Source organism: Apiospora phragmitis (genome assembly GCF_038363925.1).
Source record: "Apiospora phragmitis strain CBS 135458 chromosome Unknown utg000002l:1.0-5516284.0:1.0-5523493.0, whole genome shotgun sequence".
Lineage (NCBI taxonomy): Eukaryota > Fungi > Ascomycota > Sordariomycetes > Amphisphaeriales > Apiosporaceae > Apiospora > Apiospora phragmitis.
In genome coordinates, this window is record NW_027117400.1 from 4863880 (window position 1) to 4888443 (window position 24564).

The window sequence follows — 24564 nt, forward strand, 5'->3', positions numbered from 1 at the left end:
ACGCGGAGCTTGGACCGCGCGAGCCATTTCCGGGAGGGTTATGTCGTTCTCAGGGGCAGAGGCGGCCTGTGCATCTTCGTTATTTGGGGAGCCATCGTCGAGAGCGAGTCCGTTAGCCTGGACTTGGATAGGCTCATCACGATGATCGCTGACAATGGTCTCGTCGAATGCCTTGGCGTAAAGGTCGACTTGATCTCTCCAATGGGTTGCCCACTCCAGGAGTGGGGCGCAGCCAGGTACCTGTGGGAGCTTTGTCCTCATAAGGGAACTTCTCGCCGTCTTTAACGACGAGGGTGGAACATGGCGCGATCAACTCGCCAGTGGTACCACTCGGCGTTGACATCGTTAGCCCGTTCCTTGTTGATCAGGCACGATCGCGACCACTTCATGAGTTCTTCTTGTACTTTCGCGACGGCGTTGTCCTTCAGTTGCTTGTAGAAAATGTAGTGTCGTAAATTCGGATCGCGAGTCTCCAGAAGCGAACGCACGGCAGTTCTTCTCGCCTCCGCGTCGGAGGAAAGCTCGTCGGTGGGGGATATGAACAGGCTCATCTTGGCGATTTTTTCTTGTGGGCACTGACAGAAGTACCGAGTTGTGAATGTGAAAGGCCTGCTAACAAGTGATTTATTAGTACTCAGATAGGAAGAAAGAGAACAAAGGCCTTGTTACCTGTGGTGATCCAATCCTATTGGATGCGTGGCGGACAGAGAGTGGGTTTGATGTCAATCTTGGAGACGAATTGACAAGGAGACGGGGAGTAGGTTGCGGCGAGAAAAAAAAAGGAAGGGAAGATGGTGTGGTTATGCTTGGGAATGAGGTGCCTATTTATAGGGAACTGTGAACTGTGAATGTAGGCCAGGTAGACAGCATTAAGCGCAAACCACTTGCGGCATTGAATACAGGTCAGTTACAGCATTGAATGTAAGCCAGGCAGAGAATGAACGAGGGCTGGGTAATTCAAACACGCTGGCCTAAGCGCCAAATACTTCAATAACACACCCACCAAGCTTTTAACCATAGGCAACTACAAGGTTATCACCTATGATGACCCTTTCGCACACTGTATAGGCATTATAAAAAGAGATACAGGATTTGTGATAAAACAAGGCACTTGTTCTTGAGATGCTAGTAAATTTACGTGGTAACAAGCTTAAGTGGTCCTTATAACAAGAACAAGTGTCGCATAACAAAGAGCAATAGGTGCTATACCATAGGCATCACTAAGCATGTGATGAGTCATCAACGACCGCGTACAATAAATCCTTATGGATATTGATTGGACAGCGGTGTATTAGCGACTATGTACAGTATTCGTTTTGTATGCCGTTTGGAAGGCAATGGCTATAGCTATGCAGGAATCCGCTTTGCTAGTAGTCTTTGGACTGAAGCGCAACTTATCAGCTCTGTTGTTTGTTGACAATCGATACCACATCCATGGTCGGTGCGGACTGTTGTATCACTGTTTTCAGCTATATAGCTGCATAGAAATAGAAACAGCAATGGAAAGTCCTATTCATGTATACTAATAACCTCGAGAAGTTCCTATATAAAACAACTCCTGATAGACCCACCTCTCCTCATATTCTTTTTCTCGTCCCGCCGGATGTGCCACCGGATGTACGCGTTCCAGGACATGAGAGTCCTGAACTATTTTCATCACCTGGTCGAACAGGTTTACCCCATCATGACGCTAGGCAAATGTTTCAAGGAACTGGTGGTGTATTTCCACAGCGGTGCTGGCAGCGCCGTAGCTGGTCGCGACCCACGGATGGAGCCAGTATGTTTTCTGGAGCGCGAAAATACGCTACCAAAGAACAGCCTGTGGAAACACATCAACAATGCTAGTAACGCAAGCAACGGCCTAGTCCGCTTTGCCCAGCGACAGGGCTTTGCTGAAGGAATGGTATGAGCCCTGAGCCCCAAGCCCCAAGCCCCAACTCAAGATGTTCTACAACACCAAAAAGGCCAATTAAGCTGTTGAAATCATGGCTGATGCCCGTGTCAACCATGGTGGGCTGTATCAGAGCATCCATAACCGTCTCAATGACCCTGACCTCCGTCCTGCCGTACACTCTGGCAACAACCTTCCCACCAGCCCAGTCAACGGCTCCGTCACCTGTCCTGTCATTAGCACTATCGAAAACCTTGTCAGAAATCGCGATTACAACTCTGGAAGCAACCGCACCTACACCCTGTCCCATTCATCCCTAGCAGACTCGAACAGAAACCGACGTTTCCGTGTCCACAACAAGCACCAAAGACGCCCCAAGGCCAATTAGCATGGCAATTCCCACGCCAGCCCAGATAATGTCAGCACCGATGATCGCAAGCAGGACACCGATATTAGGCTGGCGATTACACCCATCCTGAATGACGAAGACATGATGGTGGAATTTCAAGGGCAGTTCCAGTCCCAAGCCAGGAACAGCCACAAGATCGACATCATGGGAAGCTTCTACGCCCTGGAGTCGATGTTCCGAAGTGAGCTCTGGGACAGCATGAAGCTGAAGATGCCCGAATACCAGGGCTATGAGAGCTGTGCCCTTGTAAGGAACCCTTCAATCAACCTGGAGGATTTGCGATGCCGTTCCGCCTTGACGCATGCGTGGTGGAAGCTCGGTCGCTGGCTGGCTAGGCTCATGCGTGGCGACGAAATCAACCTTCTCGAATCCCTAGAGGGTGAGTCAAGCTTGATCTCAAGCAGAAGCAGGAGCGTACACTTTAGACGTTCCTGGAAGCTGGCACATCGGTCAGAACAGGGGTTCTCGGAGGGAGGGCGCATTGTACACTAGACATTCTCGGAAAACACCGGCATCTGGCTACTGGATATGCCTAGCTCATCAGTATTGCTGCTGCCATTCTGAGCCTCGCTATTGAAGGGTAATTGGCAGGTTTGAAACAGCAACTTGCTGTGAAGCATTGGACTGGCAAAGACGGGCACTTGACTATTAGACATCATGTACACGAATAGGAAAATGAAGATCAATCACATACAGAAAGGCAGCCCCAATGTGTCATTACTAAGTGTGTGAGTTACTGGAATAACATGGTCTCAACTGCTTTGTTACCAGGCAAACAAACACAAGGTTATTTGAGGTTGATGCACGTAACAATCAACACTGAATGATGTGGTCACTGCAAGCTGTATTCTTGTTTATTGTGTTGTCACTGGTACTTAATCAGATGTGTAGAAACATAAGCATCCTTTGAAATTCTTTTCACATCTTCATAGCATGAACTGCTGGATTCTCCACTGCTCAGTGCTTGGGACAAAAGTGGGACCCCACCTACCTAGTTCTATACAGATGTACCCGACCTATAGGAAAAAACATCCCACCTGCAGCCGCATTTTCTCGAGGTCTTTTCTTTCATCACTCCTTCTCGGTGCTCTGCCCTCGTCTGAATCAAATACATACACTCATCCGAACACGAGCACATCCACACACCCCAGAGTTGGTGACTCCAACTCAGACAACGAACACCATTCATTCTCCTTCGTTTCTCTTGTTCTATCTCATTTCGGCTGTGACCTGACGTTGAGACAAAGTCAGAGAAGGACATCCACACCTACCCATCACGTTTCATTAACAGTCACTCAATCGTGAACATGTCCAGCAACAACGGCATGTTGCCCGATGGCGGCGTCAGAAGAGGAGGGCTCAGTCAGAGCATGCACAACGGCAATTCCCTCAATCGTCCCAACGGCTACAACCAAGCCCCTCAGCCACCACTGGGAGCTTCCCGTAGCAATCGTCGCCCTACCTTCCAGGGCCAGCACAATAGCCACAGACGTCCCCGCACCTCGCGTTTTCATTGTAGTGATATTCGCCTGGAGCAGGCCCCACGGAAAGTAGGTTGGCGCCTATTCCTATCGAGGAGAATGAGAGACCAGATGATCAGCAAACTTGAGATAAACAACAACCATCAAGTAAACAGCCCTGATCAAGCAAACAACATTATCCGAAAGGACAACCAACAGCAGAAGAATACGCACAACCATTCTCAGCCCCGTACAACTGCTAAGACTGAGACCATGGGGTCCTTCTACACCCTTGAGCTCGACTACCGTGACGAGTTATGGAACTCCCTGCAACTCAAGATGCCCAAGTACAAGGGCTGCGAGAGCTGGGTCATGCCCTTTCCCACCACCAGCAGCATCAGCTTCGGGGACCTTGCCGTATTCGGCTACACCAAGACTAGCAACTATCTAGACAGTCGGTTCGTCCGTCTCGTCTTCCGTACGCGCCTGTATGACCAAGACCAAGAGCTGGGAAAAGAGCTCTCTCTCACACCATCCAACCCATCCATCGACCTCGACGATCCGCGATTCCGAGTGGCCATGGTTGATGCATGGTGGAAACTCATTTCTTGGATGGGCAAGCTCATGAAGGGAAACCATGTCAACCTGCTCGAGTTACTCAAAGGAGAGGTTGAACAGGAACTGAGACAAAAGCAAGCAAGAAGTGCAATTATGGAGGAGCTCGTTGTCTCCGACATGGTCGGCCAGATTGACCAGTGGGTCACGGAGAACCAAGCCTAAGTACAGAAGGATAAGGCGAGCGCCATGTCTTAGGCTGACTTCCCTCAATGCCCAGACATTGCGAACAGCAATATGGTTCTCGCAATTCCTTTGTTCGGACTTACTGCACCCGACTCCATCCGTTATAACCACGCCATTAACAGCAAGCTGAACTTGCACCACGGCGCTTGGTCGAGATGAGAGTCCTCAGGCAGTGTGTACAATATCAAGTCCCTGGCGACATCAGCGATATGCGGATCTTTACCGCTGATTCTTGACGAGTGGAACACAACACCGATATGGAACTTTGTTGATCGAGGTTATTTGACAGCATCAAAAGAGTTGCTGCTGCGAGCTGATGAGCCAATAATGCTGGTTGGGCGCGCCTACGGATATGAAGGCAGTAATGAATAGCAGACTTGGTGTGTAATGAGAATGAGATTATATAATCATGCCGTCGCCAGTTACGTGAACTAGTAGAACATCGTGATCTGAACTACATTGACAGGACAAAAACACCCAAGCCCATCACCTTTCGCCTTTGCTTAAAAGATGCACTCGTTTTCACCCCTCATTTCTTGGAGGTGATGACTGCATCCCATTCCTCGGAGCAACTAAGAACCTATATTTACATGTCCGGGATAACTACTTAGTGCTGACGGTCACCCTCTCGGCAAGCTTTTAAATGCAAGCCCCAGCAGATGGTGAGTGCAGCGTCGGTCTCCCCCTCTTTTCTCAAGTTCATACGCTGGCACCTCCCTTTCAGCAAGTCTCTTCACATTGACGACGTGTAGCCTTTGACAATCTCACAATCTTTCAACGACCTATAACCATGGCACGAAGGATCCCAACCGCAAGACTGAACAATAGCCAGGAGATCCCCGTCGTAAGACCCCTTCCTTACTCTTGGGTACTCTACAGAGCATAGAATACCATTACTCACTGCTTGATACCGGAACCCAGATGGGGTTCGGGACCGGCACGGTCTGGTACAAGCCGGACCCGACTGTAGGTTTCTCACAGGACGCCGTAGAAATGGTCAAAGCCGCCATCGCTGCCGGGTACCGCCACCTTGACAGCGCGGAGCTGTATTACACCGAGGAAGAGCTTGGCGTGGCCATCAAAGAATGCGGGGTCCCGCGCGACGAGCTCTTCATCACCACCAAAGTCTATCAGGGTGTTGGCAACATCCCGCAGGCCCTCGAGAGCAGCCTGAAGAAGCTTCAGGTGGACCATGTTGACTTGTCGGTTCAATTCCTTCCTCTCCCGACCTGGCTATGTATCAATGCTGATAAGTACTCCCGGGACCTAGGTATCTTTTGCATGACCCATACAAGACCATGGCCGAAGGCGTCACACTCGAAGATGCGTGGAAGGATATGGAGACGCTCCAACGCGCCTGCAAGACCAAAGCCATCGGTGTCTCCAGCTTCCTGCGACCGCATCTCGAGAAGATCCTCAAGGTCGCCGAAATCAAACCGGCGGTCAACCAGATCGAGTTCCACCCCTACTACCAGCGAACCGAGGACTACGTGCGCTGGGTGCAGCAGCAGGGCATCGCGGTACAGAGCTTCATGGGCCTGGCCCCCATCACCTGGGGCAAGGGCGGGCCCCTGGATGGCGTGCTGTCGGAGATCGCGGCGCGGCACGGCGTGCCCGAGAGCGCTGTCCTGTTCCGCTGGACCCTCAACCAGGATGTTATCTCGATCACCACGGCGCGGACGGTGTCGCGGTTCGAGGACTACCTCCAGGCGTTGGACCTCCAGCTCTCGGAGGAGGAGATGGAGCGCATCAGCACGGTTGGGCGGTCGCATCATCTCAGGGTTTATCTCAACGAGCATTTCAGTTCTGATGATCGGTCTTAGTGTCAGCCAGGTAGCCACTCCCTTGACATGCGCAAAGGGTTCAGAAGCCCGCTGGGACGATCTGCATCTGAGAGATGCATGTAAAAGACACTATGATTGTTTTTATTTTCGTCATCATCTCATGTGTTGAGGGTCCAACCGTGAAACCGCGATTCCATCTTTCGTTCAAGCCTCCTTCCTGATTTGAGTATTCTGACAAGAATGGGGTAGTTTACCAGAGCTTTATCACGACTTTATCGTTTTTAAGCATGTCACGTAGAGCTAGAGTTTACAGCCGTTATATCAAAGCAGCAAGCAAAGCGTCTGGGCTGTCTGCCGTCCGTTGCGGCCATTGAGGATGAGCCAGGCTTCCCATGTGGCTTGAACGTTCTTCTCGTGTGCAGCGGATGTGTTCTTCTCGCGATACGTCAGTCCAGGGGCATTGATCTTGAGCATGTCGGCGACTTCAACGCCATGAATTTCGGGTCGAGCTCCTCCAGGAGGGCGCGCACGGCAAGTCGTCATGCCTCTGACTCAGGATACAGGTTGTTGGTGTGAGGGGTGTATAGATTCATCTTATTGGTCGGGTTGTTATACAAAAACGACAGAAAAAAGAGGCAGGGAGTTTGTTGTGAATGGGAAAAGAAGAGAGCAAGCTGGATGATGCTGAATCGCGTTCTCTTAACCCGATTCTTTAACAGTGAAAACAAGCACAATAACTTCAAGAGGCATCGAATGTCCAAGTCAGGTAGGGAATAAACCCGATAGTGACCACAAGCTGGCCCAAGTGTCAGGTAATCTGATAAAACATCTGACAAGCTCTCAGTATGGGCACCCAATATTATATATGGGAGTCCTTCACGAACTGTTGGGTATCATATAGAGCGGTAAGGGCTTACCTCGAGACAAGATACCAGTTGCTGGCCCAACGTGCCAAGAACCCCCGAAGCGGGGACGAAGCTTCGATGTCATGAGACTCCTGGAGGAGACCTTGGGAGAACTGACCCTGCTGTGCCAGGAAGAATACCCGGAAGGAACTGGTCCCAACCCTGGAGAGGGTGCGATGATGAACGAGCCCATATTTGTTAAAACACTCGTACGAGCGTCTTCAACCAGTCCATGAGATACTGACATTGTGTTTTATCAAGACTATATGGGAATATGTACAGAGAAGGGCCATTGATGTCATTGCCTCACTATTATAATTCCTGCCAAAAAGTAGGATCCTCATTTACCAGATCCAGGGGCCCAAAACACCTCTTTCCTTTATTATGGCGCGACTTAGTACGCTGATACATATTTTCACATGCTACAAAGGGTGTTTTCTTTAAACAGTCTGCTTGCTTTGGTGGTTCAGTGCGAGACAGTCATCATGGTTTGATGTTGAACATGAGCAAGCTACAGTATCGCGCAGTTAGGTTCGCAAGCTGTTTGGACATATGACTGTAATCATTACACCGACATGGTTATATGGCACTGAGATGGAAATTAGGCGACTGCTCATTTGGTTATCCAGTGAGTTGTAGTCTTTAGATGGGGGCCCATGGTATCGACACGTCCTAGTGAGCTTTGCGCTGTGAGTGTGTATATACAGTGCATCAATCTCAATGTCTAGAGGATCCTTTAGTTCTATTACCGTGTTATTTTATGTGCCGATCTTCCTTCAGTTCTTCCCCCTCTTTACTGTGTGCCACAAGGTTAATTCAGTACCTTTGTGGTGGGTCGGCGAGTCAATGAACCGTGAGAAAAGGGTGATCGACCGAACACTCCTGTGCGTTAGTAACCACCTGCACGCGTCCACAACTACGCGTAAATTAATTGCGATGCAGTAGTAAGAAAGAACGGCTTACGAAACTGCTCTTGTCTATTCAACACAATTCCTCATTTACCTGAACAACCCTTTCCCGAAACCACGAAAGCTTTTCATTCGTCGCAGAACAGCGAGATGTCGGGATCAAAGCTCACCACGGCTACTTCTCGCCGCCTCCGTTTGGAGTGGCCTTTGCTCGAAGATGCAGACAGACAAGATCTGACCGGCGTCCATGCTGTCCTCGTCGTCATCTGCCACCTCTACACCTTCCTCGACAATGACGACATCCCCGATAACGAAACACAGCCTGCAATACTCCAAGCGGCGCGAATACTCTTCGACAAGAACGGCCCTGTGTCGGCGACTACAGGAAGGCTCTCCATCTCAAGATGAGAGCAGTTCACGACCTCTTGTTCGACCACGACACAAGCACCATCGACATATTCAAGTCCACACTGCTGAACGAACATCTCTGGTCCCGCGACGCTTTCCACCTCTGGCAGCGACGAGACTGGGCGCGCCCCCTTGACCAGCTCGGCGACTGGCAATTGACAGACGAGACCCACCTCGACGACATGGTCTGCGAAAGCCTTGTCATGTATGATGGAACAACCACTCTTGATGAGTGTGTCAGCGCCGAATTCGGTTTTTTCGATGATCATATGACACAATGGCAGTGGTTTCGCCTGCCATGTTTCCGAGCTTTCATAAGAGTACATTACCAGCCACGACAGGCTCGCAAATTCAAAGATGTTCGGTCTTTCACTATAACATGCCAATCTTTTGAGTCGAAGAACGAGACTCCCCACGAGTGCCAGCTGAAGATAGTAAAAGAAAGATACACTATTGTTGCCGCTGTTCGCTTAGGAAGACATGGCGAAGAGGATGTCGTTCGCACCTATAACGCCAGCGGAGCCTACCTACTGGCTCCGAAGGACGCTACGTCGATCATTGACGACAAGGCTCGCATTGGCGAGGATGGCCACGAGTGGTTGTTATTCTACTCAAAGTTAGGCAAGGGGCAATCAAGTCGGATCAGTGATGAGAAAGATGAACCGTGCGAAGAAGTCGCACCTTCTACATCTATCACTCGTGGACCCTCCGGAAAGTACTTGCAGTCTGCAAAAGCTACATCAGTGAACCCTGAAGCCGAAAAGGGGCCAGGTTCTCCTACTACTACTCCCACTAAGAAGAGCTTCATAGAGAACCTCTCCAGCCTCGCAGCAGAAATAGAAGGCCATGATATCATGGTCTTTTCTAACATTCCTTCAAGACGGGTACCGGACATAAGCTTCACAGTGAAGGGACTGCCTGTGTGCGATATCGATGGTACTAGGAAGATACTCAACCTACAAGGGTGCGTGCCTCCATTACCCACGTCGATTGCGGGACTGTTCCCCACAGCCTGGCTCCGACATGAGAAGGAGCTTGAGCAATCTGGACCAGAGGCAACTTCTTCAACTGTACCCCAGCCCTTTTCGCAGCCGGCCGAGGCGGGAGGATCATCTTCCAAGCCTCATGAATCCAAAGAGCTGGCGGACCAAGAACAGACTGGCGCATTATCCTTACTTGCACCACGTAAGAACGATGAGTCATCTATTCAACCAGCAGCAGATAGTTGTCATCGTCAAGTACAGAGGCGGGTCAGTTGGCACAGACCTCAACATGTCCTCACACCATAACACCACGAAACCTAACCTAGGGCCCAAAATCATGACTATGGTCCAAGACGCGGGTCGGAAGCAGGGCGAGACTTGCCCAGCTCTGAGTTTCGCCGCTGGCCCGATGCCACTAAGCCATTTGGAGGTCACGCCTGTAGAGCGCCGCCGACTTGCCCAAGAACCCTGGCAGAAGGCTTACGATTGGTTGGTTTTCACGCAGTGGCACGCCTGGAGCAAGGAGCACCCAGAGCAGGTATTCCAACAGTTGGGAGACCTGACCCAGCGGCACTACGAGGAGTGCTACAAGGAAGGGCATGACGCGCCTTCGGCACTGCAGCAGGAGCTGCAGCAGATGGGTCAACAGGAGGGACAGCCTCAGGCGCAAGGCGATGGATCTGCACGAAGTGAGGTTGGTGAGGCGGAGCCGGATCAAGTGGACGAGCAACATCGTGTCAAGCGTCGAAGACTTGACTGATTAGATGGAATGTTGTGGTGTATTGATATAAGTTGCAAGGAATGAGTGCATTTGGTGGGACTGGCCATGATTCTTGGCTTGTCTGGGAGCCTCTTTGTTCTTATTGCCCCTTCCCATGAGGATAGCTACCTATGTTGTTCTTCTCCGTAGTCTGAAATGGATATTGTATAACCGTCACATCTTTTTTCTATTCCTATCTTAATATCGTAACGGCGGAAGTTTTCCAAGTTGAAAAGGAAGCCGGTGTGGTAGCCGTCGCGGTAGCCGGTGTGGTGGGTAAGTCGCGGGCCTATCAGAGTGGCTCCCTTAAGCCCCTATTTTACGGGCGGGGATACCCTACAGTTAACTAAAGCTTAACTCAGTAGCACCGAGGTGCCTGGTTTCAATTACATAATAGCTGCATTTTTATATTGGACAACGTTCTGGAAACAGCCGATCGAAGTGAAATATATCGGTGGCCGCAGCACCCGAGATTGGACGATGCTTAATTGTACTGGGGTAAGGCTTGCATAAAATGCATTGGACTGGATAAGGCCCAGACGTGCTTGAGCTCAATGCAGGTATCCACGGCTTCGCTCACAGCCGACCATGAACCTTTTACGTAAAACCCCGACGGCGATTGTAGTTCAAGGGACCGAAAGGAAAAACCCCAAACTTTCGTATATGGCCCAGGACACTTATGTAGAGTTGTGGTCGCCGATGAATCGTCACCGCGAGCTCCGACTCTCACCACTCTCGGCAGATTCATTGGACGACTCGCCGGTGTGGATAGGTACTCGCTTCTCGTCTTCATCCCGAACGCCGTTCGAGAACCAGGCTGGTTTATTGGACAACAGGCACTCTGCTCACATATAAGAAGACCGTGGTTTCCATCAGATGAGTCGGGATATTCTACCATATCAATAAATTTGCCCTCTGATACAAAGACATCCCAACAGCCACGTTCTGATCTGAGAATTTCAACATGTGTGGCATCTCTGTTATCCTGTCCCTACGTCGCCAGGCGTCCAACGTCACCAACGGTGATCATCCTCAGGATCACAAGAAAGAAGAAAGACTGGCAAAGAGTCTAGACCTCATTGCGCACCGAGGCCCAGACGCCCGAGGTATCTGGGTCGATCCCACTTCCACTGTTGGTGAGTTGATACCATGGACGCTCTCGTTTCGTCTTACTCCCTTGGTGGTTGTCATTAATATCTTGCCTGGTCAGCTCTCGGGCACTGCCGCCTGTCTATCATCGACCTTTCGCCCAGCGGCGACCAGCCCTTGCACGACGACGGAGGACATATCCACGCCGTGATTAACGGTGAGATCTACGACCACGAGCGCCTCCGTAAGGAGTGCGTCAAGGCTGGCTACCAGTTCAAGGGGAACAGCGACTCCGAGACCGCCGTAGCTCTGTACCAACGCTACGGGGCCCCGGCCTTCCTGGAGCACTGCCGCGGCGAGTTCTCCATGGTCATCTACGACGACCGCAATGGCGAAGTGTTTGCGGTCCGCGACCGTTTCGGCATCAAGCCGCTGTTCTGGACCGTCCAAGGTGACGAGATGTTCTTTGCCTCGGAGATGAAGGCCTTCTTACCTCTGGGTTGGAAGCCGGAATGGGATACGGAATCCATCGCTTTGAGGAGGTCGACTATGGGCAAATTTACAATCTTCAAGGGTGTCCAAAGGGTCAGTCAAGAGGCTTCGATGATCACTATGAGCAATTGCTTACTTAACTAATCACAGATTGAGCCTGGACACTACATGACTGTGGCGCGAGATGGATCCATTACACACAAGAAGTACTGGGACCTGGACTACTGTGACAAGGTAGGTAGGACTGGATGATGAGATATTGTTCGCTTAGCTGACCAAGACTACCTAGACGGTCGTCGATCATCGATCCCCCGAAGAGATGGTCCGGCTTGTACGAGAGGAGCTCGTCAACGCCATACGCCTGCGGCTCCGCGCTGACGTCCCCGTCGGAATTTACCTGTCCGGAGGTCTCGATTCCTCCATGGTCGCCGGCATCATCAAACACCTCATTGAAACGGAGGGCGCCACCATGGGCAGTCAGGCTAAGCACGAGCGCATTACGACTTTGACCATTGAGTTCGATAGCAAAGACAAGGACTCCGTCTACAACGAAGCAGGTAAGTAATTGCTTGATCGCCAAGGGGGACCTCAGAAAGAAACACGCTAACATGTTGGCCACAGCCATTGCCAGTCGAACAGCAAAGTGGCTTGGCGTACGCGAAGTGACGGTCAATGCGGACGAGAACCTGTTGGCGGAGCAGTTCGAAGCCGTTATTTGGTTTGGCGAGTAAGTACTCAAGTGCAATTGCGTCATTGTACCTTCTTCTCTATGCTGACGAGTGAAACTAGACAAGCGGCTCCTCAACTGAGCTTCGTCGCGAAACTCGAACTCTCAAAACGTGCCCGAGAAAGCGGAGTCAAGGTCATTCTAACTGGCGAAGGAGCTGATGAGAACTTTGCTGGGTATGCATCATTCATTTCAACTCCCATAGATTTCTCCCTTTCTGGAAAATTGCAGTGTTGCTGACATCAAGGGCAGATATCCTTGGTACCTACCGGATCTCCTGCAGGAGCCGGACTACTCCCAACCCGATGGACCGCTGAACCAGGACCCAAAGCTGCTGGCCGAGCTACGCGACAAGGCCTGGACGCAGTTCTGCGAGCTGTGGGCAGGCGTATACGATCCCAACCTCGGCGCCGTCGAGGCACAGATCAGCCCCGGCCTCCAGCGGCGCATGAACCACGTGCGGGCCTCGCTGGCCTTCGACTTCGAGACGGGCCGAAACGTCCTGGCGCCCGCGCTCCGAGCGAAGTACGACATCAACGTCCGGGTGGAAGCGATGCTCGCGACCCTCGACGCCGACACCCAGCAGAAGATCCAGACCAAGTGGCACCCCCTCAACACGAGCCTCTACCTTGGCGCCAAGACCGTCCTTGCCAACAGCATCATCCCCCTCAACGCAGACCGCACCGAGATGTCCCACAGCCTCGAAGGCCGCCCGCCGATCCTAGACCACAAGCTAGCCGAGCTCGTCTGCGGCCTGCCGCCCAGCGTCAAGCTGGCCTACTTCCCAGAGGGGTCCGGGCTCGAGAGCGGCCGCAGCGCGATGAAGTCGTACGCGGCCGATGCGGCGCAGGCGCGGTTCCGCGAGAAGTGGATCCTGCGCGAGGTGGCGCGGCCGTTCGTGACCGAGGAGATCTACACGCGGCCCAAGCACGGGTTCCAGGCGCCGTCGCGGTACGCGCGGGGCGGGCCGATGCATCGGCTGCTGTCGCGGCTGCTGACGCGGGAGAAGGTCGAGGCGCTCGGCTTTCTCGATGGGGAGGCGGTGGAGAGGGCGTTGGGGGGCGCGTTCGGGGAGGAGGAGGAGGGGGCGTGCGGCGGATTTTGCTAGTTGCGTGCTGGTGGCGAGTTATGTGAGCATTGGGGAGAGGTTTGGGGTTGGCAGGGCTTGTTTGGCATGAAGCAAGTAGTAGATATTGGGCACTATTTCTTTTACACATCTTTTAGCCCTTGGTGGTTTGGTTTCCTATATTTCCGGGATATTTTCTTGCCTGAATCAATACTTAATTAGTACGTATGATTGCTCGAACCTGATTTGAAGCAACATCTATCTTGGTTGACTTCAGCTACTGATGTCGAATCTGTCTATTAGAGTTGGAGCATCTCTCCGAGGCATCTCATTACACCACCCGGAGGAGTCTTCGTGCTTGGGTTACCACCGTGTTTTACTTCAATCCACCGATGCAGATGGCAGATCACTCTGCTTCCTTCTCAAGCAGCTCACGCAGGTCATAGTCAGATAAAGTCGATCACTAGGCTCGTTATTGATGCTCATAGGGCTGTGTTATTGACTGAGGTGAACTACCTAACGACAACTCTCAGGTAAACCACAGATCAAAGCTGCATGTGGCTGGGAGCCGAAATGAAAGCGGGCTGGCTCTTCGCGAAGATGTTGCCCGGCATCGGCGCCATTATGAATCCGTCGCCAAAGGCACCTGAACCGCCGGCTATTCCGCCATCCGAGGAGCCAAAACTGCCGAGCCCAATATGGGGCAGGTTTCCTGAGCTGCCTCCAGCGCCTGTGCCAGGGTCTGCTCCGCCTCCACCACCTCCAGGATTTGCGCTTGGATATGACTGGGCCAATGCACTACCCCCATTGTTACTTCTTGTATTCGATCGGAACATTGATATCGCAGTGACTGAGGGATAGGTGCGTCCTTTGCCGTCCAGGCCTGGGTAGCGGTTTGTGTCTATCCCTGCTCGGTCGGCGCGGCCTTTCACGTGGGGAGAAAACCCCCATCTGCGAAGAGAAAGGTTAGCAAGATGGCCGGTTTCGAGACAGGGCACGCCACCGTGGGGCGGGCCGGCAGACTTACGAGTGAGATTGCTGCTCTATCGTAGGATTCGGGTACACGCCGCGAAGGGTGATGACACCAAGGTAGATCGGGGCACCACCAATGATTTGAAACAAAACGCGGTCCGGTCCGGGAGGGGGAGACCGAGGGGCCAGATACCGCCGTGAACCAGCGGATACTCGTATATCTGGGTCATATAGCGCCGTTGCGACGCAATTAGCGGGTCCCATTGACCAACGCCTATGCGAACTCGTGCCGCTACCCCTCCCAGGGTTGGTACACCCGCGGGAACACTTCTCCGTTATAATCGGATCGCCAATCGCCAATCGCGATTCTACCTTGGATCTCGCTCCAAAGTACGGAAGCGCCGGTTCTGAAACTCATGTAAACCTCGGCCTGTGAGTAGCCCCACGCTGTCTCATATCGTTGGCCATCCTCAAGAGCAGCCGTGGACATGACCCAAACACCGTTAGGTGGTATCTGATTGTGTCTCTGGGCGAGTTTGTTGCAGTGGTAGGGGAAACGGGTCCTCAATCAAGCCGGTCCCTGGCGCGGGGTCGTATGGTCACCGAGGCTCGGCCCATTGGGACACGGAAGCGGACGCGGGGGGCACTCTCTCAACCACTGTTGTGGGTGACGACTCTGTCGCAGAGGAGAGACCAAACCAAGTAGAGTTGCCGTGAAGAAGGTATTCATAAACGGAAGCGTGGTCGGCATCCTCTGTCGCATTACTTTCGGCAGAAGATTCGAGGGCAGAAGGACCGACGGGTCGACCTGCGCCGAAAGGAGCCAGCAAAGCCAGCAGAGCAATGGCAACGGACAAAATCTTTGAACATGATATCAGTTAGAAGCAGTCTACCGTATCTGGGTTGTAGACCAACCAGCATTTTGGCCGTTTGTTATCACAGAACAATGGTCTGCTAGAGTGGACCTTGACAGGTTGACTGTGGTTGATCTGCGTCAAGTCGATGTAGAATACACACAGTAGCTGAAGGGCGAAAGTTCGACTGCGGTCGAGTGTATGAAGGAGCTGAGGCGAAGTTGAAAGGGATGACCAGAGGGTGGTTCAAATAGGTTGGACCAGGACGAGGGCTTCTAGTACGTCGGCGAAAGACACGAGGTCGGTTTCACGTTATCACGTTAGGCCGTCTCATGATTCCTACCATAACCTCTGATTGTATTCACTTGCTACAATATTGGTGATAATATGAGCAGGCTCTCCGGCTACTTTGGCATGATTGCAAAGGTCTTTGATTCCGAATCTGAGTTGCACGATATTCCCCGGAGGACCTCGATCAACATGTACACATGTACAGCCAATAGCTGTGCTCAGGCTCTCAACCCCGTATGACATATCTGGCTCACGAACTACAGTCAGTCGACTTGGATGTTTTGTCTCCAGTCCAATGCAACATAACTACATGCAAAATTCGACCATGGGCCGCGGTGCCACTTTTCCCACCAATAGATCAAGAGCACGGAAATTGCCAAGCTCGGGAAGGGAGATCTAGGCTTCGTTGCCAAGAGTACGGTTTCCTTTTCTGATTGAATTCTGACTTCTTCCTCGCTTCCCAGATGCCTCCCTTTATCCGGCGTGAGTGGGGGCGCCGAATCTAGCCAAGGGCCGCCATGTTCCGGTTTCCTGTGCCAGTTTTATTTCTGCCCCTCAGTCTCCCCGGATTTTCACGTCACTCGGGCTCCATAAGATGGGCCCGCATCCTACGCCAGTCTGTGCAGCGTCCGGGGGGATGGATCTACGTGAACTAGCAGGGATCGCGAGCTTATTGCAAAGTCACAATGAAGATCTTCACTGCGACGTTCTTCCTAGCCGGGGCCGCCACGGTGGTTCTCGCCGCCAGCCGCACCTCGCCCCCTTCCGGATGCCTGCACGTCGCCAAAGCCGGCGGCCAGTACACCAGCGTGCAGGCCGCCCTCGACGCGCTCTCAACCTCGTCCACGGCGGACCAGTGCGTCTTCGTCGACCAGGGCACCTACACCGAGCAGGTGTTCGTCGCCAAGCGCAACGCCCGGCTCACCATCTACGGCTACACGACCGACACGGGCTCGTATGCTGGCAACAAGGCGACCGTCACGTTCAACAAGGACGCCAAGGCTGCGGGAACAACGACAAGAGCGGCACGCTGCGGGTGGCGGCTGCCAACGTCAAGGTCTACAATCTCAACGTGGTCAACTCTTGTAAGTTCCGTTTCAGTGTTTGCGGAGCAAGCAAGCATCTATGATAGACGTAGTACCGCACAAGTCTGACCAAATTCTAGTTGGAAAGGGTTCTCAAGCTATCGCACTCAGCGCACAAGCAAGTAGTGGCTATTACGGCTGCTCGTTCTACGGCTTCCAGGATACGCTCCTTTCCAACAAGGGAAGTCAATACTACAGAAACTGTATGATCACCGGCGCCACGGACTTCATATTCGGCCAGGATGCCACGTCATGGTTCGAGCAGTGCGACATCCGAGTACGGAATGGAGGATATTACATTACTGGTAAGAAGTTTGCCCCTCTCAATCGATGTCTGAAATGGTAGTCATGCAGGCGCTGAGAAGAATCTGACCGGCTGACTTTGAATTGAAAACAAATAGCCAATGGCCGAGACTCGGTATCCAATCCCTCGTACTACGTCTTCAACAAGTGCGACATTCGCGCTGCCTCCGGCGAATCCGTCGGCGCGGGCAGCTACTACCTGGGCAGGCCGTGGCGTACGTACTCGCGCGTTGTTTTCCAGAACACGGCCATGACCAATGTCATCAACGGCGCCGGCTGGCACGTCTGGGACGGAGACCAGGGCCTGGGCAATATCTACTACGGGGAGTATGCCAATACGGGAGCAGGGGCCTCGGGATCTCGGGTTGGCTGGTCCAAAAGGCTGAGCTCGTCGGTGTCCATCTCGTCGGTGCTGGGCGGGAGTTACGAAACTCAGCCGTGGTATGACGGTGCTTATCCAGGGGCGACTGCTGATGAACCACTGCCAGCCTCTACTACCACTACCACAGCAAAGACGACGGGGACCAACGCGTCGACGGATACTCCTGGCAATGGTGGAGGGGATTGTGCGGCTTCATATGGGCAATGTGGTGGGAAAGGTTTCTCTGGGCCATTTTGTTGTTCTTCAGGGGCTTGCAAGGTCTCTAATGACTGGTACTCGCAATGTGTCTAGACAATACACGGCCGAAGGACGGGCAATCATCTACTGCAGCATTACAATTCAAGTCAAAGGTTTGCCGATTGGGAATGGACAGGAATGCTGTGATACATATCTATTCCACATCATGCCAAGGAGAAGTTGATCATATGCCTACACTCTTGCAAACATGATGCAACAAAGCAGCAGGTTATCCCACCCATGATGTGACACAACTGCAATTATATCAAAACAAAGTAGACCAGCAGTTAGCTCAGGCATTTTCGTATTCGGCGAGTGGCCGAGAGATCTGGCAAGCATACTAAAAGGACAGAGAGTAGGCTGATGAATGAGCTGGCCAATTACCTAAGCTGCTAGATCAGCAACACTCAGTTTTTCGTGTGAGGAGTATCCCACTCAGGAATCAGAAAGGTACACAAGTACGTACTTAGCAATTTACTACGTGTATTCAGGTGAAGCACAAGTGATTTGTGGGCAAGTGGCCCAGTTCAGCAGAACTTGGATACGTGCCTAGGAAGTACTGCCTAACAAAATCAAAATTTGAGCTGGGAATTGTTGGATTGACCAATCAAAAACCAGGGATCTCATAATTATTATTTTCTGATTTGGCTCCCACCGTGGGACTGTCACTTGATCTGGCTTCCTGCTGGGGGGAGTTACTGATCCGGCCAGCTCCAAGCCCAGATTCTAGGGTATAAATTCATGCCTTCTCTCCCTCCCAGTTCCCAACTTCCTTCTTCCTCTTCTCACATCCAATTCGACTTTCCATCCAACACATACAGTCATCCATCTTCCCTCTTTTTCTTTTTCTTCTTCATCTTGACTTCCTTCCACCCTCATCCATCTGATACCAAGTCAAGTCAGCATCAATCATCTTGATGTCAACAATATCAGCAACCCACATCACCAACATTCTTTTGGTTTGTCATCTTGCATGTAGTCAAGATAATTATTCAACTTCAACAAGTCATCGTCGTTAACGTCCCATCATTGTACCAACATCCACCCACTTGCTAATCATCTTCCATCTCACCCTTCCTTCCCATCTCTTCCAACATCTCAACCCATTCCAACCCAAACAAAAACACACCTCTGGGCCTTCGGGTCAAGTGCCTTTGGGCGGGAACTCTCATTGGATGGCGGGGTCCTTTGAAACAGGCGCTCAGCATGACCCGGGTAGTGCATTGCAAGGTCTTCTAGCAGCGTTTCCGCTCTTTGTGAGCATGCCCGGCCAACGGCTCCAGACTCTCCTCGTTGTGACAGACTGCACTCTGCTAGGATACCGTGGTCTTCACACCCGTTGGCGTCCGGATGATCCACCAGAAAAGAAAAAAGTCGTGGCGGAGCAATATCCAGGTTTCCTCCAGCCTGGACAACTCCCCACTGCGCGCCTGGCACGCCACCACCCAATTCTTGCGGGATTAGCAGTCTTCTAAGATTAGGGCTGGTTTGTTGGATGACCCACTACCACATGCACAAAAAGCCTCGACGGTTCGGTTTCAGAGAAGCAATCAGATGTACCTCACGATTTCCTCCCACCGTTCGAAACCGTCTGATTTATGCCGACATGATCCCTGTCCATTGTCTTACGCCAAAAGCTCTGGTTCACAATCACATAATGGTACAGACCCCCACCACCAAAAGAAACCCCCCCTCCAGTGATCCGACTGTCGAAAGAGCGGGCCTCTGCACATTGTTCATATCAAATGCTCTGTGTACAGCCTATTGCGTCACGTCTGCACTGCGAGGAGCTTACTTTTACCACCGTGCTGTTTGTAGTCCGCTGTGAGGCTGCATTCTGTACGACCGGCCTGGTAGCTTGACTGTACTTACAGTAGCTTGGCCAAAAATGGAGGCGCTTGGCTTGCGGGCTGATTGTCAAGTATTGGAGTGGTAGACTTCGTGTGCTACCGGGACGGATGGCGGGCAAACTCCACAGAAAAACCCAGAAAAGACTTTTTTTCTTCCTTGTGGTGGTTGCTTCGTGCAATGCCATGAGGAAGAAATCTTCGTGTTTGTTTCTTACATGTGTGCTGTTCCAGATGTGTTGTGCCCTCGTGAGCTACGAGCTGTCCACCAGAGCTGTTTGGCATCTTGCATTGGTAAGTACTGACTGAGACCTTGTAAGGATTTGCTACTAATTGACATGGCAAGGTGCTGACAGCCAAGAATCCGCTACCCTCACCGGGACGAGGGAGATTGCCAGCAGAAACATGGAAATCACATTGCGACACTGTTGGATGGGAATGCATGTTAACATGGTCACTAGAGCAGAAGTGAAGGGGTTAGTTAGCATGTAGTCACAGCTCAACACGTCCTGATGCCGCCTGGGAGGCAACGAGTAGCAGCGAGGCGGCGGATCGCCCCGACGCTAATCAATACAACAACAATAACAATAGCCAAGAATCTTCCAAGTCAACTCTCCTACAGCACCAAACGATATTAAATGACGTCTTTTGTGACCAACAGATTTCCTGCTTCTTTTGATTGACAATTGCTATGCTGAGGATGGAAGTAATGGTTGAAACTCGCCTCCTGGAGCTATGTTGATCTGCTGATTGGTTGCGCGTTTCGCATGTTCGGCCGACTGAATTCAAGCATCTTCCAGCATGACACTTAATTGCAGGCGGAGCAGGAGCTAATTTTGAAGCATGTAGCAACTTGCCCATCTTAGAATTTAGCAGACCGATGTGCAACCCAAAACTCTCAGAAGCCCATGACTTAGTTGTACCTTCAGAAGCCCTTGTTTGCGGAGTTTGCACCAGCAAGGTACAGTCGGTCCAGCTCCGCCGCCGCCGTCTCATTGCTGACACGCAACTTCAGGAACCGCTGATCTGTGACCGCCTCGTCGTACACCCACGCATTCGACCCATTCGGAAACACATGATTATACCCGAACTCGTTGCCGTACTCGAACAGCTCGCCCACCCCGCCATCCATCGTAAACAGCACCGTCAGCGGATCCCACGACGGCCGCGGCGCTCCGTACGTGTACCACCGATACGCCTGCCCACCGGATCCTTCACGAGCCCATCCCTCTCCTCCCGCATCATCAGCCGCGTCCCCGACATGACGCTGCCGCCCAGCTCCCCGCCCGAGAACACGACGGGCGTCAGCCCGCGCCAGCTGTTGACGACGTGCGCCGCGAGCGCGGGGTCGTCGCCGAAGAAGTTGAACTCGCGGCCTGCGGGGGTACATGCCGCCCATGACGACGAGGCGCTCGACCTTGCAGCGCACGAGCTCGGTCCCGTTGAGTGGCGACGACGGATCAGCGGTCGAGTTGAGCAGGCTCGATAGGTTCTCGAAGAAGCCGATGGACGCGATGGTCACGCTGCCGTCGGGGGCCGATGCCAGCGTTGAGCGGTACAGGATACGGGATCTGCGGCTTTCTCGGCGTTGATGGGCGGCCAGGGTAGGCTGGGTTGATGCGAAGAAGAAGCATTGGATGAAGAAGAAGAAGAAGAGCCGAAGTGGTACGCGACTTTGCTCGCGTACTCGCCCAGCTCGTACGCATAGTCGTCGAAGAAGCTGCTGTTAGCCAGCGGGCGCACGATGCCGATCGGCACGTCGCCCTTGCCGTAGTGGGCGAGGATGGCGGAGGCGGCGAGGGCCGAGTAGGTGGAGCCGACGTTGATGTTGACGGCGAGCAGGTTCACCTTCGGCGACGTGGCGGCTAGAAGCAGGGCGCCGGTGTCACTGCGAAGAGAGAAAGTCAGAGGTTATGCATCTGAAATGGGTTTAGATGGACACTTACTCGACGTCGCTGAAGATGTCAGTGTCGATGATGAGGTTTCTGGCGGCTGTCGGGCACATGCGGCGATTGGCACCGCAAGAAATGGCAGGCGCTGCGAAGGAGCTGTGCTGACCTCATGATGATCTTCTGTGGTTGAACATTCCAAACACTCACAGGCTTGAAAAGCAAAGGAAAATACTAACCCGTGATACAGCTTTGCATATTTACTTGAGATTGTCCCTGATACCAGAAAATTTGCTTCACCCCTGTTCCCTGCCCCCGGATCCGAACGTTATCGGAAGCGGGGTCATAATATCATCAAATCGCCGGAGATGCTGCCGGAGTATGTCGACTCGCCATGATGTTGCTGGCACATGCTGGCAACTACTAGGAATTATCGAATTGAATGCACCGAAATCTCAACTTTGCTAACGGATATGACTTCGTATTGATTTGAATTGTGATGGTCATGTTATTGATCATATGCTGTCCGGACGACCCCACCAACGGATTAGCTTCAGTGTGCCCACCAAGGTGGTTTCGAACCGCCATCCAATCCAGAAGGGAATTTGCACTCGACTCTGCCACCAAATGGCAGTCGGCGTCGTGGTGCGACACGATTGACTTGTCAGTTTTTGTCGCAAGTGGAGAAGAGACAGGTGTTCATGCCTGCCCAAGTCAATTGAGGATGAGCTGTCTCTTTCATTGCAATGTTCAATTGAGTGCAATTTCTACCTGATCCCATGTCTAACTGATGCACCTAATCTTATTAGCGTATCTGGGACTTGGGATGATGTTGCGTTACCGGGCGCCACATGCATCCAGCCCATACATGTACCTTACGATCAGGGCGTTTCTGATCCGAAATGATGTACCCGTACATGTAATACGTCAGTGGATTGGGCTGAGACGACTGGGAAAGGTGGGAGGGAGCGAGGGAAATGTTAGAGAGCAACTGACAGTCAGTTGCACGTAGAATTGATTGATAATTTTCTCATTTTCAATCCAACCCAAGCAAGTCCGAGAGATTGAGGAAATGAAATCACGCACTCCCAATTAGCCGACAGTCTGCGTCTGCCTGTGCCTGCCTGTGCTTACTGTACCACACTTGGCCTGAAGTCAAATGTTTGTTGCTCTGTGGCTTGGACTTTCAGCTCTGCAGCCTTGATGGCTGGAGGAGGGGGAATGTGTGTACCGCAACCTAAAATCAACGACATCGATTCCCATTTGACGAGAATCAAGTCAGGCATCGTTTGTCCCTCGTCTTCCCCTCAACCTTACGTTCGGCATATCTAATTTTCTTTTCTTTTTCGATTCCTACGCCCAACTTCTTCCTTTCCAACGACTGATTGACCCCAGCAGCCCCGGCACTGTTGGAGAGCAAGCCTTCGCATCTGATCATCGCCAAGCGGTCTCGCGGGTGCTCAATCCAAGTACCAATCCCCAGCCACCGATGCAGGACTTCATTAGCGATTGCATTTAGGGTGTGCTGAACATTAATGTCCCTGGGCAAGAAAAGCTACAACCAGAGCTACAAACAGAGTATTCCCGACGTCTCTGGCTCCGGAGAATGGCCAGCACGCCGGGAACTCGTCGCCTCCATTTCAGCATGCCGCCAGGCCTCGAGAGATTTCCCCTCTTCTTCAACCTGCCCTATGACATCCGCTACAAGATCTGGAAGGAGGTCATTTACGTACCCGGCATTCATTTTCTCAAGTTCGAGGCCACAAGGACCCCGCCTCGTCGCCCAGACTCCGACGATGATTCGGATTGGGAGGGCGGCGATGCTGCGTCTTTCCTGAGATCACGTCGCCAACCCCGGGAACGCAAGAGGGACGCCAAGCCGCTCTACTCTGCCACTCTCAAGCCCGTCTACCCTCTGCCGGCAGCCGATCTCTCGTACTATATCACAGCAAACAAGACCATGGCTATGCTCTCCTTGTCGTGTGGCGAAGCGGCCGCGCTGGTGAAGATGTCGACCAACAAGCCAGGAAACCTTGTGCTGGATAGCGCCCGCCTCATATCCTTGGGAGGCTCCGACGATGTCATCTGCATCGATTACCCGGATCTTTACTCGAGCCACGTTCTGGGTGTGTGGTCCCACAACCTAAACCAGACACAACTCGATGCAGTCCGTCGCTTGGCCATAAAATACCATCCTGAGTGGGATGAGAATAGGCGCCGCTGCCGACTGTGTGGCCACGTGCATGGATCGGTTAAGCCACACATTCACCACCACCTGTACGAGTTTGCCGCTTTATTCAAGAACCTGGAGAGGTTCTACTTTGTCGACTTTCACACAATACGCCGTTCCGTCTCCAAGGATTCATCGCGATTGAGCCAGGGCACCCCGCGCTGGCCTGGTCCTAGTAGCTCCGGCCACGGCATCGCGGGCGGCCAGAAGTTCCTCAGCGGCGGCCGGACCTACTACGAGCTCGACCCCCAGGACTGCCAGCTGAACTCTAAGGTCTTCGGAAAGCTGGACTGGGTGCGGTCGGAGTACGTGGCCTACTGCAAGGAAAGGCCCGAGACACGACACAGCAACCCCGAGAAGGTCAAGTTCTGGGTCTTGGGGTGCGAATGGGACTACGAGCAGCTGGAGCATCGCCAGAACGCTGCGCACCTGGCTAAGAGTAGGAACTCGCGGCGGAGGGTTTACACGAGGAGCCACGCGAAGCAAGCAGACATCACGAGGATGATGGAGAGGATGGAGCTGAACGGGAACGAGGGAGCTAGCCAGGTTCTCTACCAGCCAGCTTCGCTTCCGGTCAGATTTGGCGGCTTCAACGAGTCGACTTATCCGTTTAAATTCCCGGTTGAGCCGGAGGCGAACAGGTCGTCACGTCACGGCAATATGGATGAGCCGGGCAAGAGATATTGAGTTGGATTGAAGGCAGCTTGACACTTGCATGATTTTGGAGCTGCCGCTACAGGCAGGTTTGGCCAAAACCAGTCCACACTAGCATTTTTTGGGCGAGTGCGACT

General features: G+C 52.5%; 12 protein-coding genes across 12 annotated transcripts; 8 read left to right on the forward strand and 4 right to left on the reverse strand.

Annotated features, from left to right (window-relative positions):
• Positions 1-281: 281 nt before the first annotated feature.
• Positions 282-551, reverse strand: PG994_002273 (uncharacterized protein; the record flags this gene model as incomplete). Its single annotated transcript, XM_066853682.1, has 1 exon — positions 282-551. One exon carries the CDS (start codon positions 549-551, stop codon positions 282-284), a length of 270 nt encoding a protein of 89 aa, XP_066721823.1.
• A 1133-nt stretch (positions 552-1684) lies between these two features.
• Positions 1685-1909, forward strand: PG994_002274 (uncharacterized protein; the record flags this gene model as incomplete). Its single annotated transcript, XM_066853683.1, has 1 exon — positions 1685-1909. One exon carries the CDS (start codon positions 1685-1687, stop codon positions 1907-1909), a length of 225 nt encoding a protein of 74 aa, XP_066721824.1.
• Positions 1910-1985: 76 nt separating this feature from the next.
• On the forward strand, positions 1986-2792 carry PG994_002275 (uncharacterized protein; the record flags this gene model as incomplete). The annotated part of the gene is made up of 2 exons (XM_066853684.1): positions 1986-2232; positions 2305-2792. 2 exons carry the CDS (start codon positions 1986-1988, stop codon positions 2790-2792), a joined length of 735 nt encoding a protein of 244 aa, XP_066721825.1.
• An 815-nt stretch (positions 2793-3607) lies between these two features.
• PG994_002276 (uncharacterized protein) lies at positions 3608-4540 on the forward strand (the record flags this gene model as incomplete). Its single annotated transcript, XM_066853685.1, has 1 exon — positions 3608-4540. One exon carries the CDS (start codon positions 3608-3610, stop codon positions 4538-4540), a length of 933 nt encoding a protein of 310 aa, XP_066721826.1.
• An 811-nt stretch (positions 4541-5351) lies between these two features.
• On the forward strand, positions 5352-6384 carry PG994_002277 (uncharacterized protein; the record flags this gene model as incomplete). The annotated part of the gene is made up of 3 exons (XM_066853686.1): positions 5352-5405; positions 5483-5763; positions 5832-6384. 3 exons carry the CDS (start codon positions 5352-5354, stop codon positions 6382-6384), a joined length of 888 nt encoding a protein of 295 aa, XP_066721827.1.
• Positions 6385-6666: 282 nt separating this feature from the next.
• On the reverse strand, positions 6667-6888 carry PG994_002278 (uncharacterized protein; the record flags this gene model as incomplete). The annotated part of the gene is made up of 1 exon (XM_066853687.1): positions 6667-6888. One exon carries the CDS (start codon positions 6886-6888, stop codon positions 6667-6669), a length of 222 nt encoding a protein of 73 aa, XP_066721828.1.
• A 1420-nt stretch (positions 6889-8308) lies between these two features.
• Positions 8309-10309, forward strand: PG994_002279 (uncharacterized protein; the record flags this gene model as incomplete). The annotated part of the gene is made up of 3 exons (XM_066853688.1): positions 8309-8529; positions 8604-9751; positions 9876-10309. 3 exons carry the CDS (start codon positions 8309-8311, stop codon positions 10307-10309), a joined length of 1803 nt encoding a protein of 600 aa, XP_066721829.1.
• A 964-nt stretch (positions 10310-11273) lies between these two features.
• On the forward strand, positions 11274-13725 carry PG994_002280 (asparagine synthetase; the record flags this gene model as incomplete). The annotated part of the gene is made up of 7 exons (XM_066853689.1): positions 11274-11445; positions 11520-11983; positions 12041-12124; positions 12180-12447; positions 12512-12617; positions 12680-12793; positions 12870-13725. 7 exons carry the CDS (start codon positions 11274-11276, stop codon positions 13723-13725), a joined length of 2064 nt encoding a protein of 687 aa, XP_066721830.1.
• Positions 13726-14228: 503 nt separating this feature from the next.
• On the reverse strand, positions 14229-14919 carry PG994_002281 (uncharacterized protein; the record flags this gene model as incomplete). The annotated part of the gene is made up of 2 exons (XM_066853690.1): positions 14229-14634; positions 14711-14919. The coding sequence occupies 2 exons, from the start codon at positions 14917-14919 to the stop codon at positions 14229-14231; spliced, it is 615 nt and encodes a 204-aa protein (XP_066721831.1).
• A 1567-nt stretch (positions 14920-16486) lies between these two features.
• On the forward strand, positions 16487-17861 carry PG994_002282 (carbohydrate esterase family 8 protein; the record flags this gene model as incomplete). The annotated part of the gene is made up of 3 exons (XM_066853691.1): positions 16487-16885; positions 16974-17190; positions 17287-17861. 3 exons carry the CDS (start codon positions 16487-16489, stop codon positions 17859-17861), a joined length of 1191 nt encoding a protein of 396 aa, XP_066721832.1.
• A 2718-nt stretch (positions 17862-20579) lies between these two features.
• PG994_002283 (uncharacterized protein) lies at positions 20580-21659 on the reverse strand (the record flags this gene model as incomplete). The annotated part of the gene is given in 3 exon segments (XM_066853692.1): positions 20580-21327; positions 21342-21542; positions 21601-21659. 3 exon segments carry the CDS (start codon positions 21657-21659, stop codon positions 20580-20582), a joined length of 1008 nt encoding a protein of 335 aa, XP_066721833.1.
• A 1529-nt stretch (positions 21660-23188) lies between these two features.
• Positions 23189-24460, forward strand: PG994_002284 (uncharacterized protein; the record flags this gene model as incomplete). The annotated part of the gene is made up of 1 exon (XM_066853693.1): positions 23189-24460. One exon carries the CDS (start codon positions 23189-23191, stop codon positions 24458-24460), a length of 1272 nt encoding a protein of 423 aa, XP_066721834.1.
• Between the last annotated feature and the right edge of the window lie 104 nt (positions 24461-24564).